The sequence below is a fragment of the Centrocercus urophasianus genome, unplaced genomic scaffold (assembly GCF_019232065.1).
Source record: "Centrocercus urophasianus isolate 14NV4802_14NV808 unplaced genomic scaffold, USGS_Curo_1.0 seq_20, whole genome shotgun sequence".
In the NCBI taxonomy this organism is placed as follows: Eukaryota; Metazoa; Chordata; class Aves; order Galliformes; family Phasianidae; genus Centrocercus; species Centrocercus urophasianus.
The window spans coordinates 9,779,799-9,805,514 of NW_024884756.1; the positions used below are offsets into that span (position 1 = coordinate 9,779,799).

General features: G+C 43.6%; 2 protein-coding genes and 1 long non-coding RNA gene across 3 annotated transcripts; 1 reads left to right on the plus strand and 2 right to left on the minus strand.

Moving 5' to 3' along the window:
• Nucleotides 1–4,290: 4,290 nt before the first annotated feature.
• Nucleotides 4,291–16,066, plus strand: COQ10B (coenzyme Q10B). Its single transcript, XM_042821969.1, has 5 exons — nt 4,291–4,373; nt 7,030–7,176; nt 8,388–8,580; nt 10,739–10,840; nt 13,567–16,066. The coding sequence occupies exons 1-5, from the start codon at nt 4,291–4,293 to the stop codon at nt 13,732–13,734; spliced, it is 693 nt and encodes a 230-aa protein (XP_042677903.1). The 3' UTR covers nt 13,735–16,066.
• On the minus strand, nt 4,832–10,937 carry LOC122162077. The gene is made up of 2 exons (XR_006169419.1): nt 6,972–10,937; nt 4,832–5,226 (listed from the first exon to the last, which is right to left on the minus strand). It is a non-coding gene; the product is annotated as an uncharacterized LOC122162077 (long non-coding RNA).
• HSPD1 (heat shock protein family D (Hsp60) member 1) lies at nt 15,804–25,560 on the minus strand. The gene is made up of 12 exons (XM_042821967.1): nt 25,471–25,560; nt 24,907–25,082; nt 21,873–22,125; nt 21,261–21,343; nt 20,507–20,602; nt 20,118–20,211; nt 19,519–19,687; nt 19,092–19,191; nt 17,970–18,215; nt 17,286–17,460; nt 16,487–16,665; nt 15,804–16,402 (listed from the first exon to the last, which is right to left on the minus strand). Exons 2-12 carry the CDS (start codon nt 25,078–25,080, stop codon nt 16,250–16,252), a joined length of 1,722 nt encoding a protein of 573 aa, XP_042677901.1. The 5' UTR covers nt 25,081–25,082; nt 25,471–25,560; the 3' UTR covers nt 15,804–16,249.
• Nucleotides 25,561–25,716: the final 156 nt, after the last annotated feature.

A 25,716-nucleotide genomic window follows, 5' to 3' on the forward strand; every position in this document is an offset into this window, starting at 1 on the left:
ACTTTTCAGCTTCTTGAGGACTGTCTTATATAAAGCCAACATTTTGTGTTTGAGAGAACGTGTGTTTGATCAGTCAGTTCATCTATGTGTCTTTGCTTTTTTATTGCTTAGTTTGCAGAAGTTTACTGACTAGTTCAGTGTTTGTAATACTTTACATAATTGCATGCATTGAAATATTAAATATTCTTAAGAGAGATTCATTTGAAAGTACAGAGGATCTGCTCTTTAGTATTACTAAACTCACATCCTGGATTCATAGAAAGATGCATTCATAGGCTGCGGAATAGAGATATATGCCAAGCTGTTGAGAGACATGTGAGGATAAGGTCAAGGCAGACAGTAATTCCCTACTACAGGAATTTAATGCCCGCAACTATTTTAAGTAACTGTCACATGCTTGGGTTCACCATGAAGATCAATTTGCAGTAAGTTTCTCTTGTTTCTTCAGCCTGACTTCCAGCTTACTTTATGGGCAGCAATATTATCTTCCCACAGTTATTAAACAGAACTGAGCTCAAGGGTAGTGATCCTAAGGTACACTTTTAAAATGTGATTTTGGAATATGCCATTTCCCTCACAAAAGGAGTTCTGTGTTGTAAGAGTGAAGAGAAATTGTGCTGTAATAAAGCACTGTAACATGCAATGAGAAAACTATGTTCTGCTTTGTTTTCCTTTCCTCTCACAAATACTGTACACTCACCACAGTCCTGTAATTTGCCTCTCAAAGCCCTGAATCCCAATGTAGCTACACCCTTGCTTCCTGAACACTTTGTCTGTTACATAGCTCCCACAGGATGTGGACAAGGTAACTTAGTGGTTTAGCCCTCCTATGTTACCTGTCAAAGATCCATCCCGTGGGCTCACATGTCCATATACCTCATGGAAATTTCTTTATGGATTGGAAGGACATTGGTTTTAAGAGCCCAGAAGCTTTCCAGACAGCATCATACCTAAGTCGCAAGCTGGCAAGGTCTTGCTTAATTAACAGATTCAGATCCAATGTCATGGCCAGCCTATGCTATCAGTAGCTGGTACTGTTGCCAAAAGCAGTGCCTAGTCACATCTCCTATCCTTGATTTACCCATTCTATTGTGCCATTGGCACTGGTTCACTCAAGCAGCCAGGCTTGTGGCTATTCCCTCCTGCTGGTCTTCCAAGAACAACTTATTCAATTTTTTTCTCCCATACACAACGCTATAAGGAATTGTACAGTGAATTAACATTATGCAAAAAGCTACAGATCTGGTCACAACTCCCTGCCTTGGTTTACCCTGGATCTATGTTATGCTTTTTTTTGCTGTGACCTGATTCCTGACATGTATGTGTCTATTAGAGGCAAAAATTACTGACTGAAAGAGTAGAAATGTAACAAAAGTGGGTATGTTTCAGCTCCATAGAAATGGAATTCAAGTTTCTCACATCATGAGTAAGGAAAAAATATAAATCTCTTCCAGTTCCAGCTTCTGACCTCAAGAAATGAGGTAGATAGGATCTATTTCCTTACTGAAAAGCCAACGAGGGGGAAGAAAACAAACAGTTTGGATGACAAATGTGATAAAGCTAAGGGCACGGCCCAAATGTTGGCCGTGCTGCCTGGGCCCTTACCTCAGGGCAGTGACGGCTGCTGCTGGGCAGGCACAGGCCTGGAGGACATGTTGCCTTTTACCCACTTTTTGTATTTGCTCATTTCCCAAAGAGCTCAGCTGTGAATGTCATTGCCCCACACTGGCAACACACTACTGCTGGTCTTGCCCCTTTGCACACATGGGAAAAACAAGGCAGAAAATAAATGTGATACCCTAACAGTGAGGAGCCATTACCTATCCACAGCTCTGCAGTTTAACAGCGCAGAGCATCCCGCGAGCTGGGAACAGCAGAGATTCAGGAAGGCTACAGGGAGATGTACCTATTCAGGAACAGGATTCAGACTATCCAACACAAAGGTAGACAGTCGTGAGTGATAGCTGATGGGGTTAAGGAGGATTTGAGGCCCCTTTGGTAGATGTGTCTCAAGAGAAGCCAGGAGGCCTGTGTCACCTCACTGCTGTGGTGCTGTTGGGTGAGTGCTGCCCGGTGCTGCCTTGGGCAGCAATCCACTGGCCCAGCCAGTGGTGGGCCGAGGGTGGCACCTGGGTGGTAATGCTCTTCTTTAGCAAATACTGCCTCTGTTTCTTTGGAGATGGGAAAGGGCATCAACAGAACAGCTGGATTGCACACTGTCTGTGAGTACAGACAGGCAGATTTCAGCCTTTTTTGGATGTACAGGCCCACCAACATCTCACAAAGATGTAACTATTCAAAGCCTTCAGGTTTAGGCTTACAGCCAAATACTTTAATTCCTGCTATACCAGAAACACCCAGCTCACTGGTACCATGTGAACACTCTCCTGATGTTACACTGTAGCTCCTGATTAATCCACTGAAGCATGAGATAGTAAATCTGTCCATAGTTCCTGGCAGCATTCTTGGGAGATCATTAACTAATGACTTAATCATCTCCCAAGTTTATCAATCACCTTCTCCTGCCAGATGATGCGGTGAAGAGACTTTACAGTTTTGAGATGTTTCAATTGCAGGCATTGTTTGAAATTCATTTACAAGTGGGAATACGGTGGTTGCTTTTTGCTCTGCTTGGCACATCTTTGGTTGCCACAGGGGCATGTTAAGCAGCCGCCCTACTGTCATCTGTAGGAAGAGCTGAAAGCATTGTATAGAAAATAACCTGCTTTTAAACCAGGATACACCACATCATCCACAGTTTACTCTCCCTGTCCACTTAAAAGGACCCTGATTATTCTTAAATGCCTTAAAATTGTATAAAGGTCATAACCAGAGTTTAAACTGAACATTCTCTTGTGATGTGGTATAACAAAAAAAGAGTGTTTAGAAGAAAAAATAAAGATATGTTGCTGTGGCACCACATGATGGCTCTTTCAGGTATACCCACAGCGTTCAATATTAATTAGACCCACTCTTCCTATCAAAGTTAGTTAATGCAAATCTGTTTGCAAACAGTAGATATCAGCCAAGGTGTAAAGGCTGTTTCTGAGCCACCCAAGTCACCAAGTTTAAACAACCAACCAAACCCACAAAACCCCAGAGAGGCTCAGGGTGTTCCTCACCTTTATAGTTCAGTTACTGTAAATGCAGTAAGTCGGCCTCCGTGTGATGTAGCTCCTGATCTACAGAGTCTGCTGCGACCTTCACTGATGCAGGACCACCCAGCCAACAGCAGCCAGCAGGCGAGGATGGATGCTGCAGCATGTGGAGCTGGCAGAAGGAGTCTGGGGTGGGGGCAAGGCCTGGGGCTGCCTGCCTGTCTGGCCTGGCTGCTTTCCTGCTGTGCTGTAGAATGCAGGGCTTTGAATACTGCTTGTTTTCATTGACCACCAAGTGGAAAACACGCTGCAGGACAACAGGTCTGAAAAACACCGTGCCCTGATGGGATTGAGAGGCACTCCAGTTAGATCCAGTTATTTAACTGGCATAGTTCTTGTTGAGTAATGGTTGTTTTAGCCAGTGACAAAGATGCTGAAATGACAGAGAAGACTCTTCTGAAGAAGGCATGCATGTGGAGTCATACATTGCCCACAGCTGCTTCTCGTTTCCACGTATTCAAGTACTTCAACTAAAATAGCTTTTAAACTTCTATTGAAGTTTTATTGAATTGCTGATTTTGAGTGAGTATTCGCCAGCCAGCCAGACATCACCACAGGGCGAAGAGACACTGCTAACACCGCTCGTGGGCTGTCGGACAGCATGGAAGTACGGACATCGTGACACTGCAGAGCACAGGAGCCCAGCCACAGCTTCAATTGTGAGGTGGTTATAAAGCAGCTGTGTTGAAGGGAGCTATTTAAAAGGTGACCTGTCAGAAGGCATAAATAACATCGCTTTTTCTTTGAGTAGACGCCTAGCAAAGCAACGCTCTGGGATTACAACCAGGACCAAGCGAGGACACGCAGGTTTCGATGACGCTACGTCAAACCCGCATCTCACGAGGAGCGCCGGCCGGGGCAGCTGAGGGGCGCTGAGGGGCACCGCCCGCCCCGCCCGTCACGCGGCCGCGAACACCGCGGGGCTCCCGGCGCGCAGCCCAAGTATAGCCGCTCTCGCCGCCGGGCCAATCCGGGGCAGGCGCCGCTCCACCCGCCCCGCCTCCGGCTCCGCCGCCGTCCCGTGACCGCGCCGCCGTCCCCCGCGCTCCGATAGGCGGCCGGACGGGGCCGGGCCGCCGCGACAGTCGGGCAACGCCGGGCGGGCAGCAGCCGGCGAGGAGCGGGATCCGGGATGGCGCGCAGCGGACGGGCGCTCGGCAGGGCGCTGACAGGGAGGCTCGCCGCCGCGCCGCCGCCCCGAGCGGCTGCTGTCAGGTAGGCCCCGGGGAGCGGCGGGCGAGGTGAGCGATCTCGGCTGCCGGCACTTCTGACGCCGCCGGGGGAGCGGATCGGAGCGCCGCGAGTTGAGTGCTTGAGGCGGTGCCGATGCCCGGGCCGATCCACCAGCAGAGCCGTGCCGCTGCGCGCTTCCCGTCTCCTTAGCGCGGGGCGGCTGCTACGGCCGGGCGGCTTGCGGCTCGCGGGGCTGCGTGCCGAGGGGGGAAGGAGCCGGGCGCTGCGGCGGAGAGAGCCGCGGGGAGGCCGTCAAGAGCGGTGGAAGGCGCGGCTGTGCGCTCCTGCGTTAAACGCGAAGCCGCAGAGCCGTCCTCCTCCTGCACGGACGGCGTGCACAAACACAGCCGGCTCTCGTGCTGCCCCCGCCTACGGAACGGCCTGTCGGCTTCCTGTGACCGCATTCTGCACCGCGCAGCAGACACAGGATACACTTTACATCACTTTACATCTTCGCCATTTAAATAGTTGGGTCCTGCAAAGTAAACCAGCCATTTTCAATGAACTTTTTAGAAACGATGCAGTTCTGAATGGAGAGCGGGAGCAATTACCGAGAGGGGCATTCAGCGCAAAGCTTAGTGGCAATTAAAGACAACCCCCGAATACGTGCTGCTGCTGGGGAAGCGCTGAGGGGCTGTCAGGGCAGCGCGGCAGTAGGAGCGGTGCTTGCATCCTGGGAGGGACTTGGCTTTGCTTCGGGGGCCTCTGCCGGGCTCACAGGAACACACGACTGCCCGTTGCGGCTCGCACTTGTGTGGTTTCCTGAAGAAGCGAGCCGCTCCGGACCGGGGCCAAGCCCAGCAAGTTCTGGTAGCATCCATTCTTCACAGATAATCTAGAGAAACATGTAGCCACACCAGTTTAGTTAACATTATAACCTCTCGTAACCCCTCCTTCCTTGAAAGGCAATGTAGCTAAAGGATGTTATCTTCCAGTAGCTACAAAAGCATTTGCAGAGACTGTTTTTCAGCCTTGTGCTGAAATGCATGCAGATAAAATTGTATGAGACACTGCACTGGCATAGCTTGGCAGTAAAAAAAACAACTACTGGAAGACACCTGCCAGCAGGTTGGGACTGCGTGCTGTAGGCAGCTCTAGACAAAGAAACTTAAATGAGTGCTCCAGAATGAGCTCTGGTCCAAAGCTATGAGCTCTTTCAGTGAGTCTGGTTGAGGCTGCAGGGTTACTGGCACCTATCCACTATTTCTGTTGAAGCCACAATTAACAATTATCCTTAATGGTCCTGTCTGGTCTGAAGTGGGGAAAAAAACAGGCTGTGTCCATCCCTTGAGATACAATTCCAAATGTATGCAGAGCTTGCTGTTGGAAGACTTTTTAAGTAGGCTTGTTGTCTTCATTTCACCACTGTGCTGATGTAGGACCTTAGGTCGTCTCTTTTCAGCTGTGGTGATTACAGGCTGTGGTGTCAATCACCCTGCTTCATCTCACAGTTGCTCATTTATTTTTTAAAGAAGTCTGTGCAGATAATTGCTAATGAGCCGATGGGGATATTTATTTCCCTCTAAACCCAAAACCAGTTTGTTCTTTTCATTCCTTCAAGTACAGTGACCATACAGAGTAATGTGGTCAGTCTAGGGCTATTACTGCATTTCTTTTAAATTGAAAGTTATGTTGATTTTTAAAGAGCATGTTAATAATAATTTCAACTGCTTAAAATCAGTAACTGTAATTTGCTAAACTACTTTGGTGGGTGGGAAAAAATGGCATCCATCACTGCTCAGTGTGTTAAAGAAACAACAAACAAGTCTTCTACTAGGCATGGAAGGTTGGTTCAATTTTTGACTTTGTAAATCTAGAGGTACAGTCCTGATTGTTTAATGAAACAGAAAAAGACCTTGGTTGTGTTCCAGCTTACGTACATAGAACTGCTGACAGCAAACAGTGACATTTTGAACTCCCTGGTGCCAAAACCCGTAGCTGAGTTAACATTTTACATCTGAACTGGCTCAATCTAGGCAAAAGTGGTAATTTAGCATGAGACCTATCAACCACAGTGAGTGCTTGCTAGGCTGTAGTGCAGTTGTTCACAGAGAAAAAGCTGAGATGGGATCTGAACTGATAGCATTTCTTAATTTGTTCGGTGTAATTTCTGAAAACAACACATTCACGGTTTTGTGTGTTATTTTCAAGACAAGAAAATGTTCAGTGCTGGGGATGCAGTGCAGTTTCTGAAAGCACTTCCAAAATAAAATCTTCCTTTTAAGAGAAAGAAGGCAGCAGAGGGATTACTGCTGTAACTGCAAACACAAGCACTGCATGATCCAAAATAATGCGAGGTATGCCTTGATTTTGCTGGTAAGAAGTTATATTCTGCAAATGCAAGTGCACGAGTCTTGTACAAGAACTCAGGCTGCCACGAAGCCGGTGTTTAATGGGGGCCTTTGTTACTTTGCTCTGCCAGCTTCTTGTCTCGTGACTGGGAGCTATTTTTAGTTTCTACTAAAGGGAAAAAAAAACCACCTCATGTTTTGAATAGACTGCAAACTGCTACCAGCTTTTGTTTTTCTGTGTAAGTTGGACATTTTCTGGAACACTACTGAGCAGACTGTGCCATCTCACCTGCTGTGATCTGCCTTGCTGAAAACACAAACATCTAAAAGCATTCTCACTGTTGCAGGCACTTGGCTTCTTGTGGTATTCTGATGACCAGAATTTCTCCTCTGCAAGTGCCTGTGCTGAGCCATACCTTTTCAAGAAGTTTCTTCAACATCGCTGCACCACTAGTAAATAAAAGAAAAGAATACTCTGAAAGGAGAATTATAGGGTATGTATAGAAATTTGAAAATTTGTGTTTGCTGTGATTAATCAGAAACACTGGAAATCCAAAGGCTGACCATCCCTGAAGATACACGGCCCTGAGACTGTGCCCAGCTGGAGACCAGCAGTAAGTTCTGACATCCAGAACTTGCAGATGTCAGGCTGTTCATGTCTGAAATTCAATACCAAAAACTGAGGAACCTAAAATACCGTCTCTCCTTTGAAAGAAAAAGCAGAAATAACCTTTTTATTCTGCAACAGAACAAAAACAGTCCCAACAGGGAAGCATGCATCACTAATCTGGTGAAATGGGGGTATACAAAAAGATGGGAGAACTGAATTTTTTTTTCCCCCTTTTCTTGCAAATACGTGCAATGTTACACTTAGATTTTGTGGTACTTCTCACTTGAGATTTTGTTCTCTTTTCAAAAGAAAGAAAATAACTAATTGTGGGATTAAGAAACACAGGCACACAGAAAAAAGACTGTGGAAAACTTCTCATCAACTTAATGAGATCGGGATCTGTTCCCAGGCTCCAGTCTGCAGTAGTATAATTCATTCATTACGTTTAATATTTTTGATGATACTTAACATTCATTTATATAGTAATTCTTGAGCTGCAATAAATTGTGGGTAGTTGTTTAAAAGGAACCTTTGTCCAATAATACTGTTTTTCCAGCGAGTGTATTTTTTAATCAGCTTGTTTTAGGAGCTAAGTAAGGAACGCAGCATTGCTCTATTTAAACCTTCTAAAACACAGGCCCTTAGTTTTGCCATCCCTTTTTTGGAGGATGTGAAGAGCACATTCTTTCACTGCGTGAAACGTCACATCCACCCGAATGACAACATACCATGCTGGAAAAAACTCTTTTTTCTATTTGAAATCTAAGCATGCTTCCCCAGTACTGCAGAAAGTAGCAGGCAACAGGCCCAGCGGCCACTAACCTCACAGCTGGATGCTGTGTGCTGTTTTGCTTCTTTCTGCAAAGGCTTTCACCAATTTACTATAATAGCTTTTTTTTTTTTTTTTTTTTTACTATAATAGCTTTTTTTTTCTCTTGCTGCATGTTTAATTTTCAGAAGTAACAGTAGGGTTTTCTGGTATCTGCATGTTCACCTTCAGAACTGCCTGTGTCATAAACGATATCTTTGAACCTTTTAATACTGAATTCATAGTAAAAACACCAGGTAACTGTAACGCTCACCTTTTTATTCCAGTTATTCTATGCAGGAAATGTACGAAGTTGTTGCTGTTGTGGAGAACTACAAGCTATTTGTGCCTTGGTGTAAAAAGTCAGACGTGTTATCGAAGCGCTCTGGGTACTGCAAAGCACAGCTAGAAATAGGCTTCCCTCCTGTAGTAGAACGATACACATCGGTTGTTACCCTGGTGAGACCACACTTAGTTAAGGTAACTTCTTCTTACCTATTGCTCTCCATAACTCATGTGTTAGACATTCCAATATTGCTTCCCGTGGTACAAAACTGGTGCTTTTCCTTAAAAACTTCAGGTTACTCAGGGATAATTTGAATCTGCTTTTAAAACATCGGCTGCCAAATAGGGGAAAAATTGTTTTTTAAGCTTGTTTTTGCTGGAGAAAGAGGCAGCCATTCAAGATAGCCAGTTCGTGTTTATTTTTGTTATGTATCAAGCCTATCTAAATGCAAAATCAATGGCTTCAAAGTTATCGGACAACTGTCGCTTCTGGTATCTGAGCAAAATCATTCTTTTTCTTCTGACAGTTTGAATTATGTAAGAAGTGTTAACTTCAGGATGAAGATCTGCTGAAGAGCTTGTTATTCAATATATTATGAGAACATCAGTTGTTTTAAAGTCCATTTCTTAGAATTTATTTGTTTAGCAATTGTGTGTTTTCTCCTTTCAGCTTTTCAAGGGCAATAATTAAAGGAGAAACTTAAATGAGGCCAGGATCTTCCAACTGCTTGTCTACCTCACAGGTTCACTCTGTTAGGAACAGCCCCAACCAGATCTGTACCAACTGCCTCTCCCTTTATGTGGCAATTTTGATCACCTTTTGGAGCAATTAATGAAATGACAGTTGGTTACTATTCAAGACACGTATTTGGACATCTTATTTTACTGTTCTTTTCTAGGCTTCCTCTTATGGGACACTGCTCAAAACAGAAATGGGTTTCTTAAGTGCAGGGGGGACATGAATTGGAAAGAGAACATGCAAAGTACTTTTAATCAAGGTACTTACTAATTTTGGAAAGAAAAAAAAAACTTCCTTGCATTTCTAATAAAGTTGAACAATTGCAATAGAAAAATCTGCGTTTTACATGCTTTCCCTTTCTGTTCTTCCCTGACAAGAGTGCCTATTTTTTTTTCTTCTTTCACAGATAGATATCAGGTTGCCTTAAAAAGCCTTTTTCGCTTTTATTCCGTCAAAAGAAAAGTTTCCATCTCAGAAAAGACCAAGAAATGTGTTATCTCTGCTGGGATGATTTTTCCTACAAGTTTACATTATGCTCATGTAACTGTAGGAACATTACCATGAAGTACTATGTGTTTGGACTATTACACTGTCTTCAGAAATAACTCTGGGCAAAGGCAGCTTGCATGGTGTTTCTGTATAGCAGCCTATTGGCGATGACAAAATGAACATGGATTTCTTGCTTCCAGCAGCAGTGCTTAAGCCCTAGAAAATCAAGCTGGTAGCAGCAGCTCTTGCTGCTGAGGGAAGAGCTGGCTGAGTTTCACTGCTTGTCAGGTTGGGAGCAAGGGGCACATGCTGGCACTTTCCCCATGCTTCCTGTCCTTTTGTCAGCAACAGGCCTGAAGGGCTCAGCACCCTTTTCCTGTCTGCCCTTCTCTCTATTCCTTCCCCTTCTGTTGCAGAAGCAGTGAGGCACAGTATTGCTATACTGGGCAGAAAAAAATGAGGTACTTTTCTGCATTTGATCAGTCTTTGAGGCGGCTTGGTTTATGGTTTTAAAGTAGGACTGTATAGAAGGGCTCTCAGATCACTGATTAAATGTGTCTTGCTGGAAACAAAGCCAAGATATAAGGCAATTATGAACTTGAGTGTATATGGTTTCACTGACTTTGGGGTAGTTCTTGATGATGATAGTGCCTTATGACAAAGGACTTTTTGAGTTCAGCATCAAAATAAACCCGATTGAAGTCAAACATTCCTATAGCACAAGATTACTGGTCTACACATTAATATATAAAGCATTCTATACACGTATTAAAATAAATACATATACAAAGCCAGTAAATATCGACATCCTTTGCTGAAAACAGTGTTATACCAATATTTTGGTAATAGAGCACTAACATTATGGTGGTGTGCGATGCCTTAGGCGAGAGATCTGTTTTACGACTCAAGACAAAAATCCTTCCCCCACCATACAAGGTTTTCAGTTATTTTACTCTACGTGACGCTGTGCAAATGAGATCTCTCGCTGGCTGCACTACTGAGAACAATTTTTAACTATGCTGTGACCCTCACAGTCTAGCAGAATGCGAATGCACGTTCAGTAATCCTGATTTGTCCCTCGTGTAGGAGCTTAACTGCAGCTTGGCTTTTCAAACTTTCTTTTAGGCATCCTGCACTGATGGAAAGCTATTTAATCACTTGGAAACAATCTGGCGCTTCAGCCCAGGTATCCCTGCCTATCCAAGGACATGCACATTGGATTTTGCAGTAAGTACTGTAATTAAAACTTGGACATGCGAGAAATGGGGCATAAAAATATTCTTTGGTTACATGTAAGAAAAAAGAGTATGTGGTACCATTTTCCCTCTGCCCTCCCACCCACTGACACTGAAACTGAGCTAACTGTTGTGAACGTTACCACGTGGAAACTGCTGCATGGTTCTTTAGAGACAGCAGCTCTCTGCGAGATGTCCACACACAACGACTAGGGACTGGTATCTCTGACCTTAACATTCTCTATGTGTTACAGTTTTAGATAAGCAAATACAGGGGGAGAAAGCATAAACATATTCATGGACTTTGCTGTTTCCTTTGATTAGTTTACAACCAAAGTACTCTTGTTATCAGAAAGTAGATATTCTCCCATCTATCCTGTTTGGCCTACAAGTTTTGCCAGCTTGATTTCCCAACTTTTAGTTTTACTATTTCATGTACTTTAAGTCCCACTCCACCTAAAACACTGCTGCATAATTCTTTAGAGAAATGCTGCCCTTCTATTTTAGGATATCACAGGAATGGCCTGATGCTGCTGGCCTATACTGGGACACTCTGCTTTGAAAAATCTCTTCTGCAAATAGGAAAAAGAGCTTTTAGAGTATTTGTCAAGTGCCACATAACCTCACTGGGTTAGTAACTTTCACCTTATTGCTGTACTGAGCTTCAACAGTCCAAAAATTAACCTATAGGCACTTGAAAATTTATTTCTCATGGCATTTATTAACCATGTTTGCATGTTAGTTGCTCATGGTAGTTAAATTTCTCCAGGCTAATAAGTGCCAGTTCCTGCTACTGACTAGTAATTAACTTGAGAAAACTTCAATTAAGCATTTATATAAACCCTGCTCTTTAAGTACTGGGTTTGTGCAGAAAGTTTTTTCCCCATTGAAGCCAACTTCAGGTTGAGAATTTCAGTTAGGCTCAAATCTGCACTTAAAATGGGCATTTTCTTCTCAAAGAAACACCATTAATACCTTACGTTGCTTACGTCATTTGAGGTAACAGAAGCAAATACAGCCAGGTGAGCAGGAGGTTGTCTTACAACAGCAAGTACTTCACGATTGTAACCCTTGCCCAATTCCAACGCGCTGTGCCTCAGGCCTAACCTGACTGCATTGATAAACACTTCAGAACAAACTTCTCAAAACATACTGCGTAACTGAGTGAGAGAGAACACTGATCTGGTTGGGAACTGATCTGGTTGGAGAGAACACTGAGTCCTAGTTGGCTTTAGAAAGTTTTGAGTTTTGCTTATGCTGGCTCCCCTGGCCTATGGCATTGTTCTGCCAGTCTGCTGGTACGCTGCACGTATGCTGAACTGTAACGAGGCGTTGTTTTGAGATGTTTCAGCTCTTCACTGATTTGGTATATGGATTTAAGCACAATGGGTTGCCATCTGCAAGCTTCATGAATGTATGCCGTGCCTCAAAGTTCTTACATGGTTCCTGAGCATGCTGTAATGCTCATGATCCCTGCTTTGCAGAACTCTACACGCTGTGAGGCCTCTCAGACTTTCAGAAGGCACATTAATTTTACCGATGCTTGAGATCAAACAAATGCAAATGAAGCTACACCTGGCTTACAGTCCCCATAGTTAAATTACTTCCGTATTACTATTCCTGCAGCTCATATGCATTACTCATAAGCAATTTAAGAGAATACATATTTGCCTCACTTAAGATTTTATTTGCTAATTTCTCAAGTAGGACAAAAGTACTTAAATCACAGTCCAGAAAACATGCAGGACTTTTTTTTTTTTAAAGTGCAAGAGAGCAATCTATTTCTTTTCCTGATGATTTTGTAGTAATTTCTGGAAGCTGTAGAACTAAACCCAATAGTGTAGCCTGAAGGGGAACGTTCTTAACTGGACCGAGGGCCAGCACAGCAAAAAAAAACAACAAAACAAAGCTTGAAGGCTGGCTGACATAAAAGTGACCTTGCTGTTGTCATCATGTTTTCTTTTGGGGGAGGAGACAGAAAGCAAACTCACTTGCTCCTGCCTTAAGTGCTAACTACTACAGTAGCTTCAGCATAATGAGAGATTCAGTAGCTAAAAGGGAATATAAGGCACAAGGATTTGGTACGAAGGACTCAGCCAGTACCTCTGTGCTCCAAAACTGACTGCCTGTGTCAGGACAGCAAAGGTACAGTTAGGTGTCCAGGAAGGAGACAGAGCAGATAAAAGCAAATTTGTAGCTTTAGTCAGTACAGAAGCCTTGTTTGAACATACGGTTAACGACATCTACACAGGTGGATAAACAGTGTTGGTGCCTAACAGGTAACTACTTCAAAGTGCCTTTTAACCCCTCTTTGAGTTTGCTTCAGCTTACCTGTACATCTGCTGTCTTGCCTCGTGGGATTTTCTTCAAACTTCTGTCACTCGAATTCTGCGTGCAAAGTAATGAAGTTGTTACTATTGGTTGGAAGTTCTTCCATTATCCCAAATCCATGTATGTTTTGTGATCCTTTGTTAAGATACAGCTAACTTAGAAAAATGGAAGTGATGCATACGAGCACCAACAAAATGCTAACTGGAAAACCTAGGGAAGCAGTCCTCTGACCCAAGAATTAGGCTTTTCTTCAATTTCACACTCATCATTCAGTTTTAACTGTTCTTTCTTCTACAGCTTACTTGTAGCATTAATTGAAGATTTTCAAGTTAGTTCTAATGACATTTTACCACAACGGGACAAAAACCATCTCCTTTATTTTGACAGATTTCTTTTGAATTTCGTTCACTTCTACACTCGCAACTTGCTACACTGTTCTTCGATGAAGTGGTAAAGCAGATGGTTGCTGCCTTTGAAAGAAGAGCATCCAAGCTCCACGGCCCTGAAACAAGCATACCTCGGGAACTCATGTTTCACGAAGTTCATCAAACATAATGGGGAAAACCTCAGCACCCTCCACCATAAACATTTTTTGTACACCATTTGTAGAAGCGGTATTATGCTCCTTTTGGGGCACCTATTTCATTTCATACCTGAGCTTCGTGTGTAATTTTCTACTGTACAAAACACGCACATGTTCAGCTGAATGTATGTATTCTATTCAAGCTGCTATCAAGTGCAGTTCAGAGTGTTATTGGTAACAGGCAACTGCCATGTATGTAATGCAAGGTAATTTAGGCTGCCATTATTAATCTGTCAAACCATTTCTGTAATCAGTTTTTCTGCCTTATCTAAGCTTACGTCTTTTCAACATTGTAATATATTAACTCAAGTTTTAGCTGTTAGCAGTGTGAATGTTACTTACCAGCATCAACTCACTCAACTCTGGTTGAGTTGAAGGGAAATCCTGACATTTTAGCTTTAGGGCATACGGAACGCTTGTCCCAGCATCAGCAACTTGGTGCTTTTGATCCCAGTGGCTGACAGGGGTGGTCAGGTGCCTCTGGCTGCTGTTGAATTCTGACCAGAAACTGCTACAGAAAAAAAACAGAAAGCAGCCTTACCCCTGAGTTTTCCAAGAGGCACACCTAACATAAAGCACAGCAGTTTCAGCTATATCCACTATCTTTGCTCACTGGGCTTCAGGCACAATTGTGTTTGATAATCTGAACTTACCTACTTGCCAGTTTCATCGTTAGGTGTTGCAATTAGGTTACACTACATATGCCCGGTATAATGCAGAGTTCTTAGTTCTCTAAAGAGTGAATGTTAACTCAGTGAGAGCCAGGGCATGGATACACTCCCTTCTGTGCTGCACTACTGCTCTTTAAAAAGAGGGAATGCTCCCCTTAATAGTCTAAGGACACCCAAAGTCAACTGTCATATAGTGACACACAACATAGAGCAAAATTTTACTTATCTCAGTACTGTTGTGCCTTTCACTTATCAGTGCAGTAAGTGGTACCAGCTGTCTTGATTAAACTCATTCTCACTAAATTCTCTTCATTACATCAGTACTCTTTCCAGTCTCTAAAGAAACAGGTGTATAGGTTAGAACAATTTCAGATTCTGTCTATGCACTTTCTCAAATTTCATCTAGTTTCAGTCATGAAATTCTGTAGTTTCAGATCAAGCACATATCCCAGCTGAGGTCAGCCAGCACACCCAAAGCCTCTGCAATCCATTTGAGTACTACAGGATAGGTGGCAAGATATCACGTAATGTAGGGACGTACATTTCAGGACAAAGGATAGCCCTGGAGCTGTCTTGGGCATCTTATAACACGTCACCAAAAAGACTAAGATTTCTCACCTCAGTTCTTAGTACAGACTTACACAGACAGTTCTTAGCAGCGGTAGGCAGCTGGGGAAAGTGACAGCTGGATTAAGAGGTCAGGTTTAAAGCACCTGGGGAGCTATAAAGGATTTTTTGTTTTGAAACTGTGCAAGAAAACATGAAGGGTTTGTGAGCACCACAGGAGGTGGAAAGCAGAAAGGAAAGATGGTACACAGCAGTCTTACTAGCTGTGCTGGGTTAAAGAAAAAAGGAGTAGGTGGCATACAAGGCTGGCTTTAAGGGCAAACTTCACCTAGTGCAGACAACGTAATATGCAAAGAGCTGAAGACCACAACTCTCAAGCCAAGAAGGCAACTAGGTACTATGCTTAAACAGCAGTACTAACTTACTCAACTCTTAGCAAAGAAAACTTACCTGTTTCATACCCTCAGGGCATTCTCCCTCCTCCCACAGCACTGTGAGAAATTGTCTGTTCCAGCATGTAAAACAAGCAGTATGGAAAAGGCAAAATAAAGTCAATGCACGTGCCTTATTTTCATATCATTGTTTAATATTTCAGAACTGTCTGTCAGTTCAGCTTACGTATTTCTTACCAGAGTTAACGTCATTTCTATTTCAGAGAAACATTCTAGACAGGAGGATGCTTCCTGGAGAGAAATGCCCTCTAGGCTTAAGTGTCAGATTTCTAGTAAATCTTACAAGTGGGCTATCAAGTTTATCCCAGAACTATGGCTTTGTGTACAGAGGAATAAGGTGATACATATCAATACTCTTGCGCAGTTTGTTTTATTACATGAAGGTCACATAAGAGTGTATTTCTCTACTTTGTACACAGTTGTCTAGTCTTATGCACAGTGGCTTCCAAGTTCTTCCTAGTTCTGGCAAGCACCAATAAATTCTGAAACAGAATACCAAGTGCCTTAATTAAGTTTAAATCAGAACCTTGGTAGATGGATCTTGCACTCAGTTATCAGGAATGTACAAATGTCTTTATTCAAAAAATACAAAATAAATTATCTGTAGGCATGGACAATGACTGTAAACAATTACACGTGTGTTAAATGAAATCCAGTAACTGATGGTTACAGTGATTCTTTTAAACACCAGCCTCACTTCAGTCAATATCCATCCTCTCACACTGACATCTGAAGTTTTTAAGTCAGAACTGTCAGTCTTAAACAGCACAGTTCATGATGCATCAGTATCCCAGGAATTAGAACATGCCACCTCCCATTCCTCCACCCATCCCACCCATTCCTCCCATTGCTGGCTCTTTTTCCTCTTTAGGAACTTCAGTCACTACTGCTTCTGCCGTTGATAAGAGAGAAGCAACACCTGCAGCATCCATCAGAGCCGTCCTCACAACCTGAAGACAGGAAAGAAACAACTTAGTACCCATTTAGCACGCCTTGCAGAGGGAGGAAGAGAAGTTAAGGCTGGTTTTGGTTACCTTTGTTGGGTCTATGATTCCTTTTTCTACCATATTTACAAAGTCCCCAAGCATTGCATCATAGCCAACTTCTGATGGACTCTGCAGTATTTTTTCAACTATTAATGATCCTTCAACACCTGCATTCTTTGCAATAGTCATTGCTGGAATTTTCAGTGTTCTCTTAATTATTTCAATGCCTGAAAGAAAAAGGATCTTTAGGAGTTAGTTATTACTTACACTCCTATTACGAAGACATACATTTAAGTGCTGGAGATTAATACAAGAAGAAAAAGCTAGCAGAGCAAGAAGTTAACATATTTTTCTCTGTTCACAGGGTGTGTGAGGGGAACTTCTTGAAATATGCCAACAAATTAAATCACTGCAAGAAATTAGCTCATTTTAGTTTTACCTGCCCAAGAAGTACTAAAGAATATTGTTGTCATAGCAGGTGTTCATGGAACACCTTACAAAGCCATCTTCCATTTGATGTGCTGAAGTGTCTTAAGCATTGTTGGAATTCATGCATGTTTGCAACAGGTTAAGTAATTCAATTATTTCCTTAGAGGCTTTTCAACTTTCAGAGGATGCTGCTGCTTTATTGTTTTTCACACCCGAGCTAGGGAAGCAACAAAAGCTCTTCCCCGCTGTAAAGGAGAAATGTCATGCCAAAGGGCATTGCCATACCAAAGAGATAAGATGTTCAAGTAACTAAATACTCACTGAAATCAATCTATTTAATCCAGTGAAGCCTCAGGAAAAAAAAAAAAAAAAGTCTATTCTCAGCACTCCCACACAAGCATCTGAGTAATGCACTTACCAATTTTCTGATCCTCGTTGGCTGGTTTTAAGGCATCTAATGCTGGAATGCAGCGAAGCAATGCACATCCACCACCTGGAACAATGCCTTCCTCTACAGCAGCACGGGTCGCGTTCAGGGCATCAGTAACTCTGTCCTTCTTCTCATTTACTTCAACATCACTTGTGCCGCCAACCTACAAGCAAGCCATACGTCAAGGTCTGTAATGAGAAGCCCATGTAGGTAAGCCTGCCATGGACTCTGCTGCCACAAAATTAAACAGCTCCTAATGCCACGGTTTAGCACTGCATTAACCCAAACTCCTTATCTGAATCAGCTGGTTATGAGACAAGCAAACAGTAAATCACATCAGCAAAAAATGGCTGGTGCCACCACCTGTCCTGAGTTACTCTGACAGCAGTCCAAGTACAAGCTGCCTTCTTGAGTACTGGCTACATTTCCACTGCTAAGAACACTACGGAGCTGACTCCATGCCCCTGCACACCTCCCGCCAGATCCAAAGGAAAAACCCATGGCTCACAAGTTACGGTGCAGCTGCAGCGTTTGCTGCTGGTTCTGGAAGTAACTCCATTATCATCTATGTGCCATTCTCTGTCTTTGAAAGTGACTGAAGATATTAGTGAAAGATGGATGTGAAAAATTTTGCTATTTTAAGTTTTAGTCCTAATAAATTTAATATCTCACCTTCAATACTGCTACCCCATCAGATAGTTTGGCCAATCGTTCATTCAGTTTCTCTTTTTCATATTCACTTGTGGTGACTTCTAGCTGTTCAATAATTTCTTGAATGCGTTTTTCAATTTGAGCCTTCTCACCCTTCCCCTTTAGAAGCATGGTGTCATCTTTGGTCACAATCACCTCTCCAACTTTTCCAAAATCATGAGGCTGAATATCTTCTACATTTAGGCTCAAGCCCTCCTCTCCAAACACCTGAACACATAAAAAGTATAGTTGGAATTTACAGCTTTTCCATGTATGAAATTATTATTTCTAGATAGATGAACACACGTACAGCAGCCTAACAGCACACAATCACCATACTGTAGCAGCTAAGTGCAAAGAAGTTCCCCCCTTCTCCTTACAGGTGAGGCATGCAGGCATCGCATAATCTCGCTGAACGGGGAACTACAGAACTACAGGCTTTTAGTTCACAACTGATTTAACACATTAATTTAATGTGGCTGGAGATTGTGTACAGGTTCACCCATGTGCATCCAGAAGTTATGAATAGTGGCAATAAACTAACTGTAGAAGAGTTTGTTGGTTTTGTTACTTCAGGTTTCATTTGGCTTAAACATCTATTTGCTAGGATTCTGAAGCACGTATTAAAAAGCATTTAAAAAAATGACAGTAACAGTCAGTAACATCAACTATTCTAAAACAGAGATAGTACAATTAAACATTTGTGTAAAATAAAAGTAACTACATTCTCCAGCTTATTCTTAATCTTCAGAACAATCACATTCATCCTAATTCAGGTCGTAAGAAGGGAACTATACTTTGCTATTTTTCTCAAGAAGTGTTTTGGGCATTTCTCCTCTAAGAAACTAAATCCTGCAAGGAAACCCTGTGTGTAACTTCAGCCACTATTACTCAAAGCTGGTCAGAGCTGTGTGACACAGCAAGTGTCACCATACTTGCTCTTGTACTTCTTCAAGCATCAGTTACCATTGCCCTTTTGAAAGAATAAGAAACAGCTTGCAACACAGCAAACAGAAGTCATGGACTTAAAACTATATTATTCACCTCCCTAAATAGCATTTGTGTTTCTTAGAGGAAAAAGTCAAGTAAAATATCGTTACTTACAGCACCACCTGTAGCAATTGCCATATCCTTAAGCTGGTTTTTCCTGTTGTCACCAAAACCTGGTGCTTTTACAGCAACAACCTGAAGACCAACCTTGAGCCTGAAGAACATAATCGAGAGGGCAATACTTCAAATGTGTTCACAGAACAAATCTAATTGCTATAAATTGATATTTCAGTACCAATGCAACGGTCAAGCAAACAGGGACCTTCATGAACTGAGCTGCTGTTGCTCAAACAAGTAGCTAGGAAACCAATTCAACCTAAGCAATAACAATTATGGCTATGTGTAAGAGTTGTCACTTCCTAGTACTGGGAAAATTCAAATACATGCTTTCCAATGTATTCCTCTAAAAGGCTGAAAATGCAGGGAATAAAAAAAAAATTTATTGTTCCAAAGCCCTGAAAGTATGAATTTCAAACCTTACCTGTTCAAGACTAGAGTGCTGAGGGCTTCTCCATCAACATCTTCAGCAATAATGACCAAAGGTTTGCGGTGACTATTGGCAATTTCAAGAGCTGGAACTATGGACTGTACACTGGAAATCTTCTTTTCACTGATTAAAACGTAAGCATCCTGGAATTCACATTTCTGCCCTGCAGAAACAATATGCACTGTCTGAGCAATCTCATTAAGAAAGCAGATTAAGCCTTCTCTGAAACTTACTGTGCAGCTTCAGAGCTACTATTTTATCTTTCAACTTCAACTTGAAAATAAACCAAAAGCCCCTAACAACTAATGACAAACACAAACCCCATAAAAACCCCAGTGCTGTCTTCTAAGATATTCAGTTTTGTTATCTGGAGTGCCGCAGAGCCAACTTAATGGTAGCACAGAAAATTGTTCACACTGAGCATGAAAGTATAAAAAGGAAAAAAACTATCAAGCTTTTGCCATGTTTCTGATAGGGGAAGGACCCCAGCGTCCTACTGCCATGATATGTAGCATAACAGCCTTTGTAAGACACCATTATTTTAAAATAGGCTGAGCCATTAAGGTAGCTGGCACACAATTTTATTAACTCACCTTTGGCTGTATTAATGAAATATGGAGAGATGTAGCCTCGGTCAAACTTCATACCTTCAATGATTTCTAATTCATCATTTAGAGTTTTTCCATCCTGTTTAGATGCAAGGAAGTCTTGTTAGACATCTGCTTACAAGAATACCACATGTAACAGAAAAAACTCTACACCACATCTGCTTCACGTGCTTTCTCTCAAAGGAAAAGAATAGTATGAGCAGTACAAATTACTGAAATTACTGATCAGTACAAAGTACTGATCTAAAAGGGATGGGAATGGAGGAGTTGTAGGTGCTGACATCCAGTGCCCTCCACATCACACACCACAAAAGCCAGCCCTAACTCGGAAAGGCAGACATTTTGCTCTTGGTCCATATGCTGACAGCTCTCACCTTGACAGTGATTACACCTTTCCGGCCGACCTTTTTCATGGCATCAGAAATTATATTGCCTATTTCCTGATCTCCATTCGCTGATATTGTGGCAACCTGAAAAAGCAAAATGCTTAAATTCATTTCACAGTCCACATAATTTGTTTCCTTACTATAAACAAAATGATCATTTTCAATTCTAATACACACAGAACAAGTGACAGTAGCACATCCACACCACAACTACAATACAGTGGCTAGTGGCTTCAGGGCAGCTCCAGCAGTGGGCAAGATCCCACATGCCGGGTTCAAGCAGCACACACATCTCAATGTGCAGCTGCAAGAGGAAACGAGCCACAAAGCCCAACACGCATGCAAAGTGCACCCAGCAAGGCATCTGCCTCAACCTGAACCTCCCACAGCTCGTCTGTAACAAAACTCCTGCAAATCAGCCATCACCAAACTCACCAATACATTTTTGCTTTCTTCAGTTCTTCCCAAATAATCACACTTAGGTTTTATGACCACTTTTTGAAAATAGTTCTGATGTAAAAAACTGCCTACTTCTGAACCGACATCTAAGTGAAGATAGAATACTGGGCATTTCAAATAACTCATGAATGTGTTACCAGGGAGATCATGCAATGAGATGTATTCCAAACCTTCACACGTACAAATAAATACTCAGTTCTTCTGTATCCACCATCAAACCTGACTTCACTAATCTTTCTGAAATAACATTATGTGGTGGTTTTTTTTTTTGTTTTGTTTTTACCTGTGCAATTTCTTCTGGAGTTGTAACTGGTTTAGACAGCTTCTTCAGTTCAGCTATAACAGCATCAACTGCAAGCATCACCCCTAAAGATGAATGGGACACTTGTGAGGGAACAGAACAAATTATACAGTACAGGAAAAAAAAAAAACCACAAAAACAACAGTTTCAAACCCAAGAAGCCCATGTTACAAAAATGCACCATATTTGCAGGTTCAGAAACAAGCTGTTCTAGTTCTGCACTGTCATCTTCATACCTCGTAATCTTGGCTTTTGAGTTGGCATGACATACATTCAGTCACAATCAAAAGCAATTCATGTGAAACCAGTGAATTTATATGCTAACCAGATACAAATTAAAATGGATTTTGTAAGTGTGCCTATATCAAATTAACCATTTTTCTGTTTTGTAGGCAATAACGTGTTCAGAGAAAAGACAGATTCACTCAATATATCACAGCAAGTAGATTCTGAATGCATCACTGCTCAAGTTAAGTTTTACCTGGTTCTTCAGCAAAAGGCAACTTCTTGAGGAAGCCAGCCAAATTTAGCATATGAAAAGCAAAAAGCCAGCAATTAAACATTAAAAACACTGAACAAAAAAAAAAAAATTACCCCTCCTGATTTCCACTGGATTAGCTCCTTTGCTGATCTTCTCAAAGCCTTCTTTGGCAATAGCACGTGCAAGTACCGTTGCAGTAGTAGTACCATCTCCTGCCTCTTCGTTTGTATTATTGGCAACGTCTTGAACCAACTTGGCTCCAATGTTTTTGTATTTGTCTTTTAAGTCGATTGCCTTTGCCACTGTCACACCATCTTTTGTCACTTTGGGGCTCCCCCAGCTTTGTTCAATAATAACTGTTCTTCCCTAGGGTTACAAACAATAAATATTAAGTAAAAGCCAGGCAACCCACAGCACATCACTGCAATGAAAATCCTCTGTGAAGTATCACCTTCCACGTTAAAACTTGGTAAAATTCCCTTCAAATCACAATAAAAAGCATGTGGTCAAAAAACAGTAATAGGAAACTTGATTCTTTGCACATTTTGAAAACAGAAAAATATAAATCTCATTGATGATGAGTATGTGGAACAGAAAACACTCGCTGTAATTGTATCCATGTGCTGCACTAATTTCTCAAAAACCGTTGGCACTTGCTTTAACTAGAAAGCTGGACTATCCTAATTAAAATACAAAGTTGATATGGAAAATTATGGACCATACAGGGAACACAGGGCAGATGCCTCTCACAGAGCTCCAGCTTGAATAGCTGCCCCAATCAATCATGCTCCAGAACTTCAGCTGGAGACAGCAGAAATGCAACTGCCTCTCTAGCACCGCTGCCCTGAATCTCTTCAGCTGTGGTGAAGGCTGGAGCAGTTGGAGGTGGGGAAGGAAGACCGAACACCCGCCTCACTGCTGTGACTGCCAGCCAGTCCTGCACAAGCCCCCTCAGCTGGCCCATGAGGCCCAGGTGAGCGCTGAGCACACTGCTCCTGCTCACACTGCTGTAGCTGACTGCGTGCCAGCATGGCTTCAGCTCCGAGCAGAGCCTGGCTTGCAAGCCCAGCCATCCAAGGTCTCCGACACAGCGTGCTGCCACTGCGGTGCACTGCGTTCCCTGCCTGTGCAGGGCCCTCTCACGTCTGCCTCAATGATTCAAGCCATGCACTGCTGCTGCGCAAGAGGCCACGTGGTTCCTGAAGTACAGCTAATCCTAGACACTACAAAAAAGAAATGTAAAGCTGCAGTTACCAGCTGAACATGTGAGAGAACCTGCACATTGCTCATTCTATGCTGCAGAACAGTTACATCAAGTTAATATTTAACACAACTTCTTACCGCTACTTCATTCAACCTGTGCTGTTATTAAACCCAAAGAGCCTCAAGAAAAAAAAACTCTGTCTGTTAGCATACTGATAAGTTCTTCTTCATACAGTCCCCTCTTTGGTTTTCTCTGTTTCGTTGTTTTGACCTGACCTTATTACAAACGAGTTTGGTAGTTAGGGAGACAATAACAAAGTAAGACCTACTTATATCCCATCACATTAAACAGCTTACACTCAACATAAGGATGCTATCACTGTGAATAAAAGAAATACACCTGCACTTTGAGTGGTCCTGCATATCAAGAACTACAGTGACAAAGCAATGGGCCTGCTGGCAGCAACATCAGAAGATTGTGCAAAACTGGAAATTGTGCTTCTTTAAATAAGGAAGAGTGCAGAAGGGAAGTTCCCTCAGAGTATGGTATTTCTTATAATTGCTAGAGGCTGAATCAGGTAAAAAGAGCAATCTCTACAAACACCTGGAGAACAGCCGATGCACCAACTGCAAATGAACAAGGATTCCATGAGGTTGCAGTAAGTTGCATCAGGATCTGCCCTTTAACCAGCACATTTAAACCATGCTCAGACAGTCACAATGTAGCCTAAGCCCAAACCAAGCGTTAAATCAGCTGATCACACTGCAGCCTCATTCTTTTGGAGAACTGTCCTTATGGAAAGCAGCCAGAGATTGCTGACATCACTGCTGCTCAACCTTAACCATGCTCAGTTAATGGCATCTTGAATAAGCGAAGCTCCAAAAACGTATAAAAGATAAATAGTTTCATAGAGGCCAAGCAGCCTTGAAAAGATCAACCATGCATACAGTGTTACTGCACATTTTGAACCTCCTATGTTTACTTTAGTCCACATTAGTTACAATATCCTCCCTATTTCAAGGTTATACTTGGAGCTGGTGTATTAAATCTTTCAAAATTCCAAACAGTGAATTTATTGAAAGCTCCACCTGTCTTCTGAGATGTAAGGAGCTCAGCAGGGAGACAGGACACAATTGTGACTACACCACTCCTACTGAAAAACCAAAGTGATTCCATCTAACTCCTCACCATGAGGAGCTGCACAACTGCAGCCAGCTCACCCACCATTCCACCAATGGCAGATAGCAGTAAGCAACAACCACGTCTGAAATCCCAGGGAAACTGAATAGCTGATCTGGAACAGGCATTGCTATGAATATTATTCTACGTACGCAAAGAATAACAAAGAAAAAGGCTCCTCTTCCTTAAGCAGGAACCTCATTTTGTGTTGTATGACTGTGCAGAATACAACATCTCATTTTCTGAAAGGCCTAAACCTTGCAGAGGTTCACACACTGTATTTCACCCTACAGACAAAGGATGCCAGTGGCACGGATTTCCCCATAAGGCCTTTAGGAGCTGGCTGAAAGCTCAGCATTATGCCCTTAAAGCTTTCACCTCGCTACTGCTGGGAGATGAAGACATACAAAGCCGTAATTTCTACCTAAAATAAATAAGTGCCAATTTAACTATTCCTTTTGTGAGGAGAGTTAATCATCTACCACGCCGTTAGGAACCGCGACTCGAGCCATTCACGCTCAGAACACGGCCGTTCCCTGGGCCTCATTTATTGCCAGCTACCTAAAGGAACCCACCCAGGGAGTGACTCCTTCTGCCCACAGGAGGCCGACAGACGATCACAGGCAGCCCGCAGCCCGCCCTGGTCCCCGCGGCCATCACACACACACACGTGCGAATAACGGGACGCTACACAGACAAACGTGATCCGCTACGGCGTTTTAAAAGAGAGCAAAGCACACGAAACCGGCGCGCCCCGCCGTTACCTTCGGCCCCATGGTGACGGCGACAGCATCCGCCAGCAGATCCACTCCCTGCAGCATGAGGGCTCGGGCGTCCGCACCGAACTTCACATCCTTCGCGTACGCCCGCGTCAGGTGCGGGGCGAGCGCTCTGGACACCGGCCTGACGTGACGGAGCACTGCGGGCAAGCGGAGCATGTCTGAAAAATGAAACCCCGCGTTGAGCTGCGATGGAACAGAATGAGCGGAGGGTCCCGCGGCGGCCACATGTCCGCAAGCCCGCACGCCCGCTCCCAGCAGGACACGCGCCGCAAGGTCAGAGCCGCTCGCCCCCTGCTGCCCACCGGCCGCGCTGCAGCCGCCCCACACCGTGCCGGCATCGCCCCGGAGCCGCGAGGGGCCGCGAGAGCCCGCGGCGGAGCTCGCCCCACACGCCGAGCCGCACGCCGAACGCGGAGCCCGAGCCCGCGCGCAACTCGTCGTAAGGCCGGAGGTCGGCCTCCCCGCTACCAGCGCACGGCAGTGCCTGGGCGCCGCCGAGAACAGAGTAACGGTCGCCGTGAGAACGGAGAGCCGCTCTCAGCTCACCTGCGGGGTTACGGGAGGCGCCTCCGCTGTCCGGTCCGGTTCGAGCGCGCGGCACACAAGTCTGCACGCAGGGGCGGGAAGCGCGCGGCACTCACTCACTCACGCGGCCCCGCCCCCCGCCGGGCAGACACCCGTGCGGGGAGCGGCGCGGCCGGGCCCCGGAACCTGCATGGCCTCTTCGGCCCGCCAATGGAGGGAAAAGGGATGCGGGAGTATCGCGCGCTCTGCGCGTGCGCAGGACGCGCC

Coding starts and splice junctions, on each gene's coding strand:
- COQ10B (XM_042821969.1), top strand. CDS start 4,291: ATGGCGCGCAGCGGACGGGCGCTCGGCAGGGCGCTGACAGGGAGGCTC. Junction 7,177..8,387: donor TCTGAAAGGAGAATTATAGG/GTATGTATAGAA, acceptor TTTTTATTCCAG/TTATTCTATGCAGGAAATGT. Junction 8,581..10,738: donor TGAGACCACACTTAGTTAAG/GTAACTTCTTCT, acceptor ACTTTCTTTTAG/GCATCCTGCACTGATGGAAA.
- HSPD1 (XM_042821967.1), bottom strand. CDS start 25,080: ATGCTCCGCTTGCCCGCAGTGCTCCGTCACGTCAGGCCGGTGTCCAGA. Junction 22,126..24,906: donor CCGTCACCATGGGGCCGAAG/GTAACGGCGGGG, acceptor TTGTAACCCTAG/GGAAGAACAGTTATTATTGA. Junction 16,666..17,285: donor CAACGAGGATCAGAAAATTG/GTAAGTGCATTA, acceptor TTTTTCTTTCAG/GCATTGAAATAATTAAGAGA.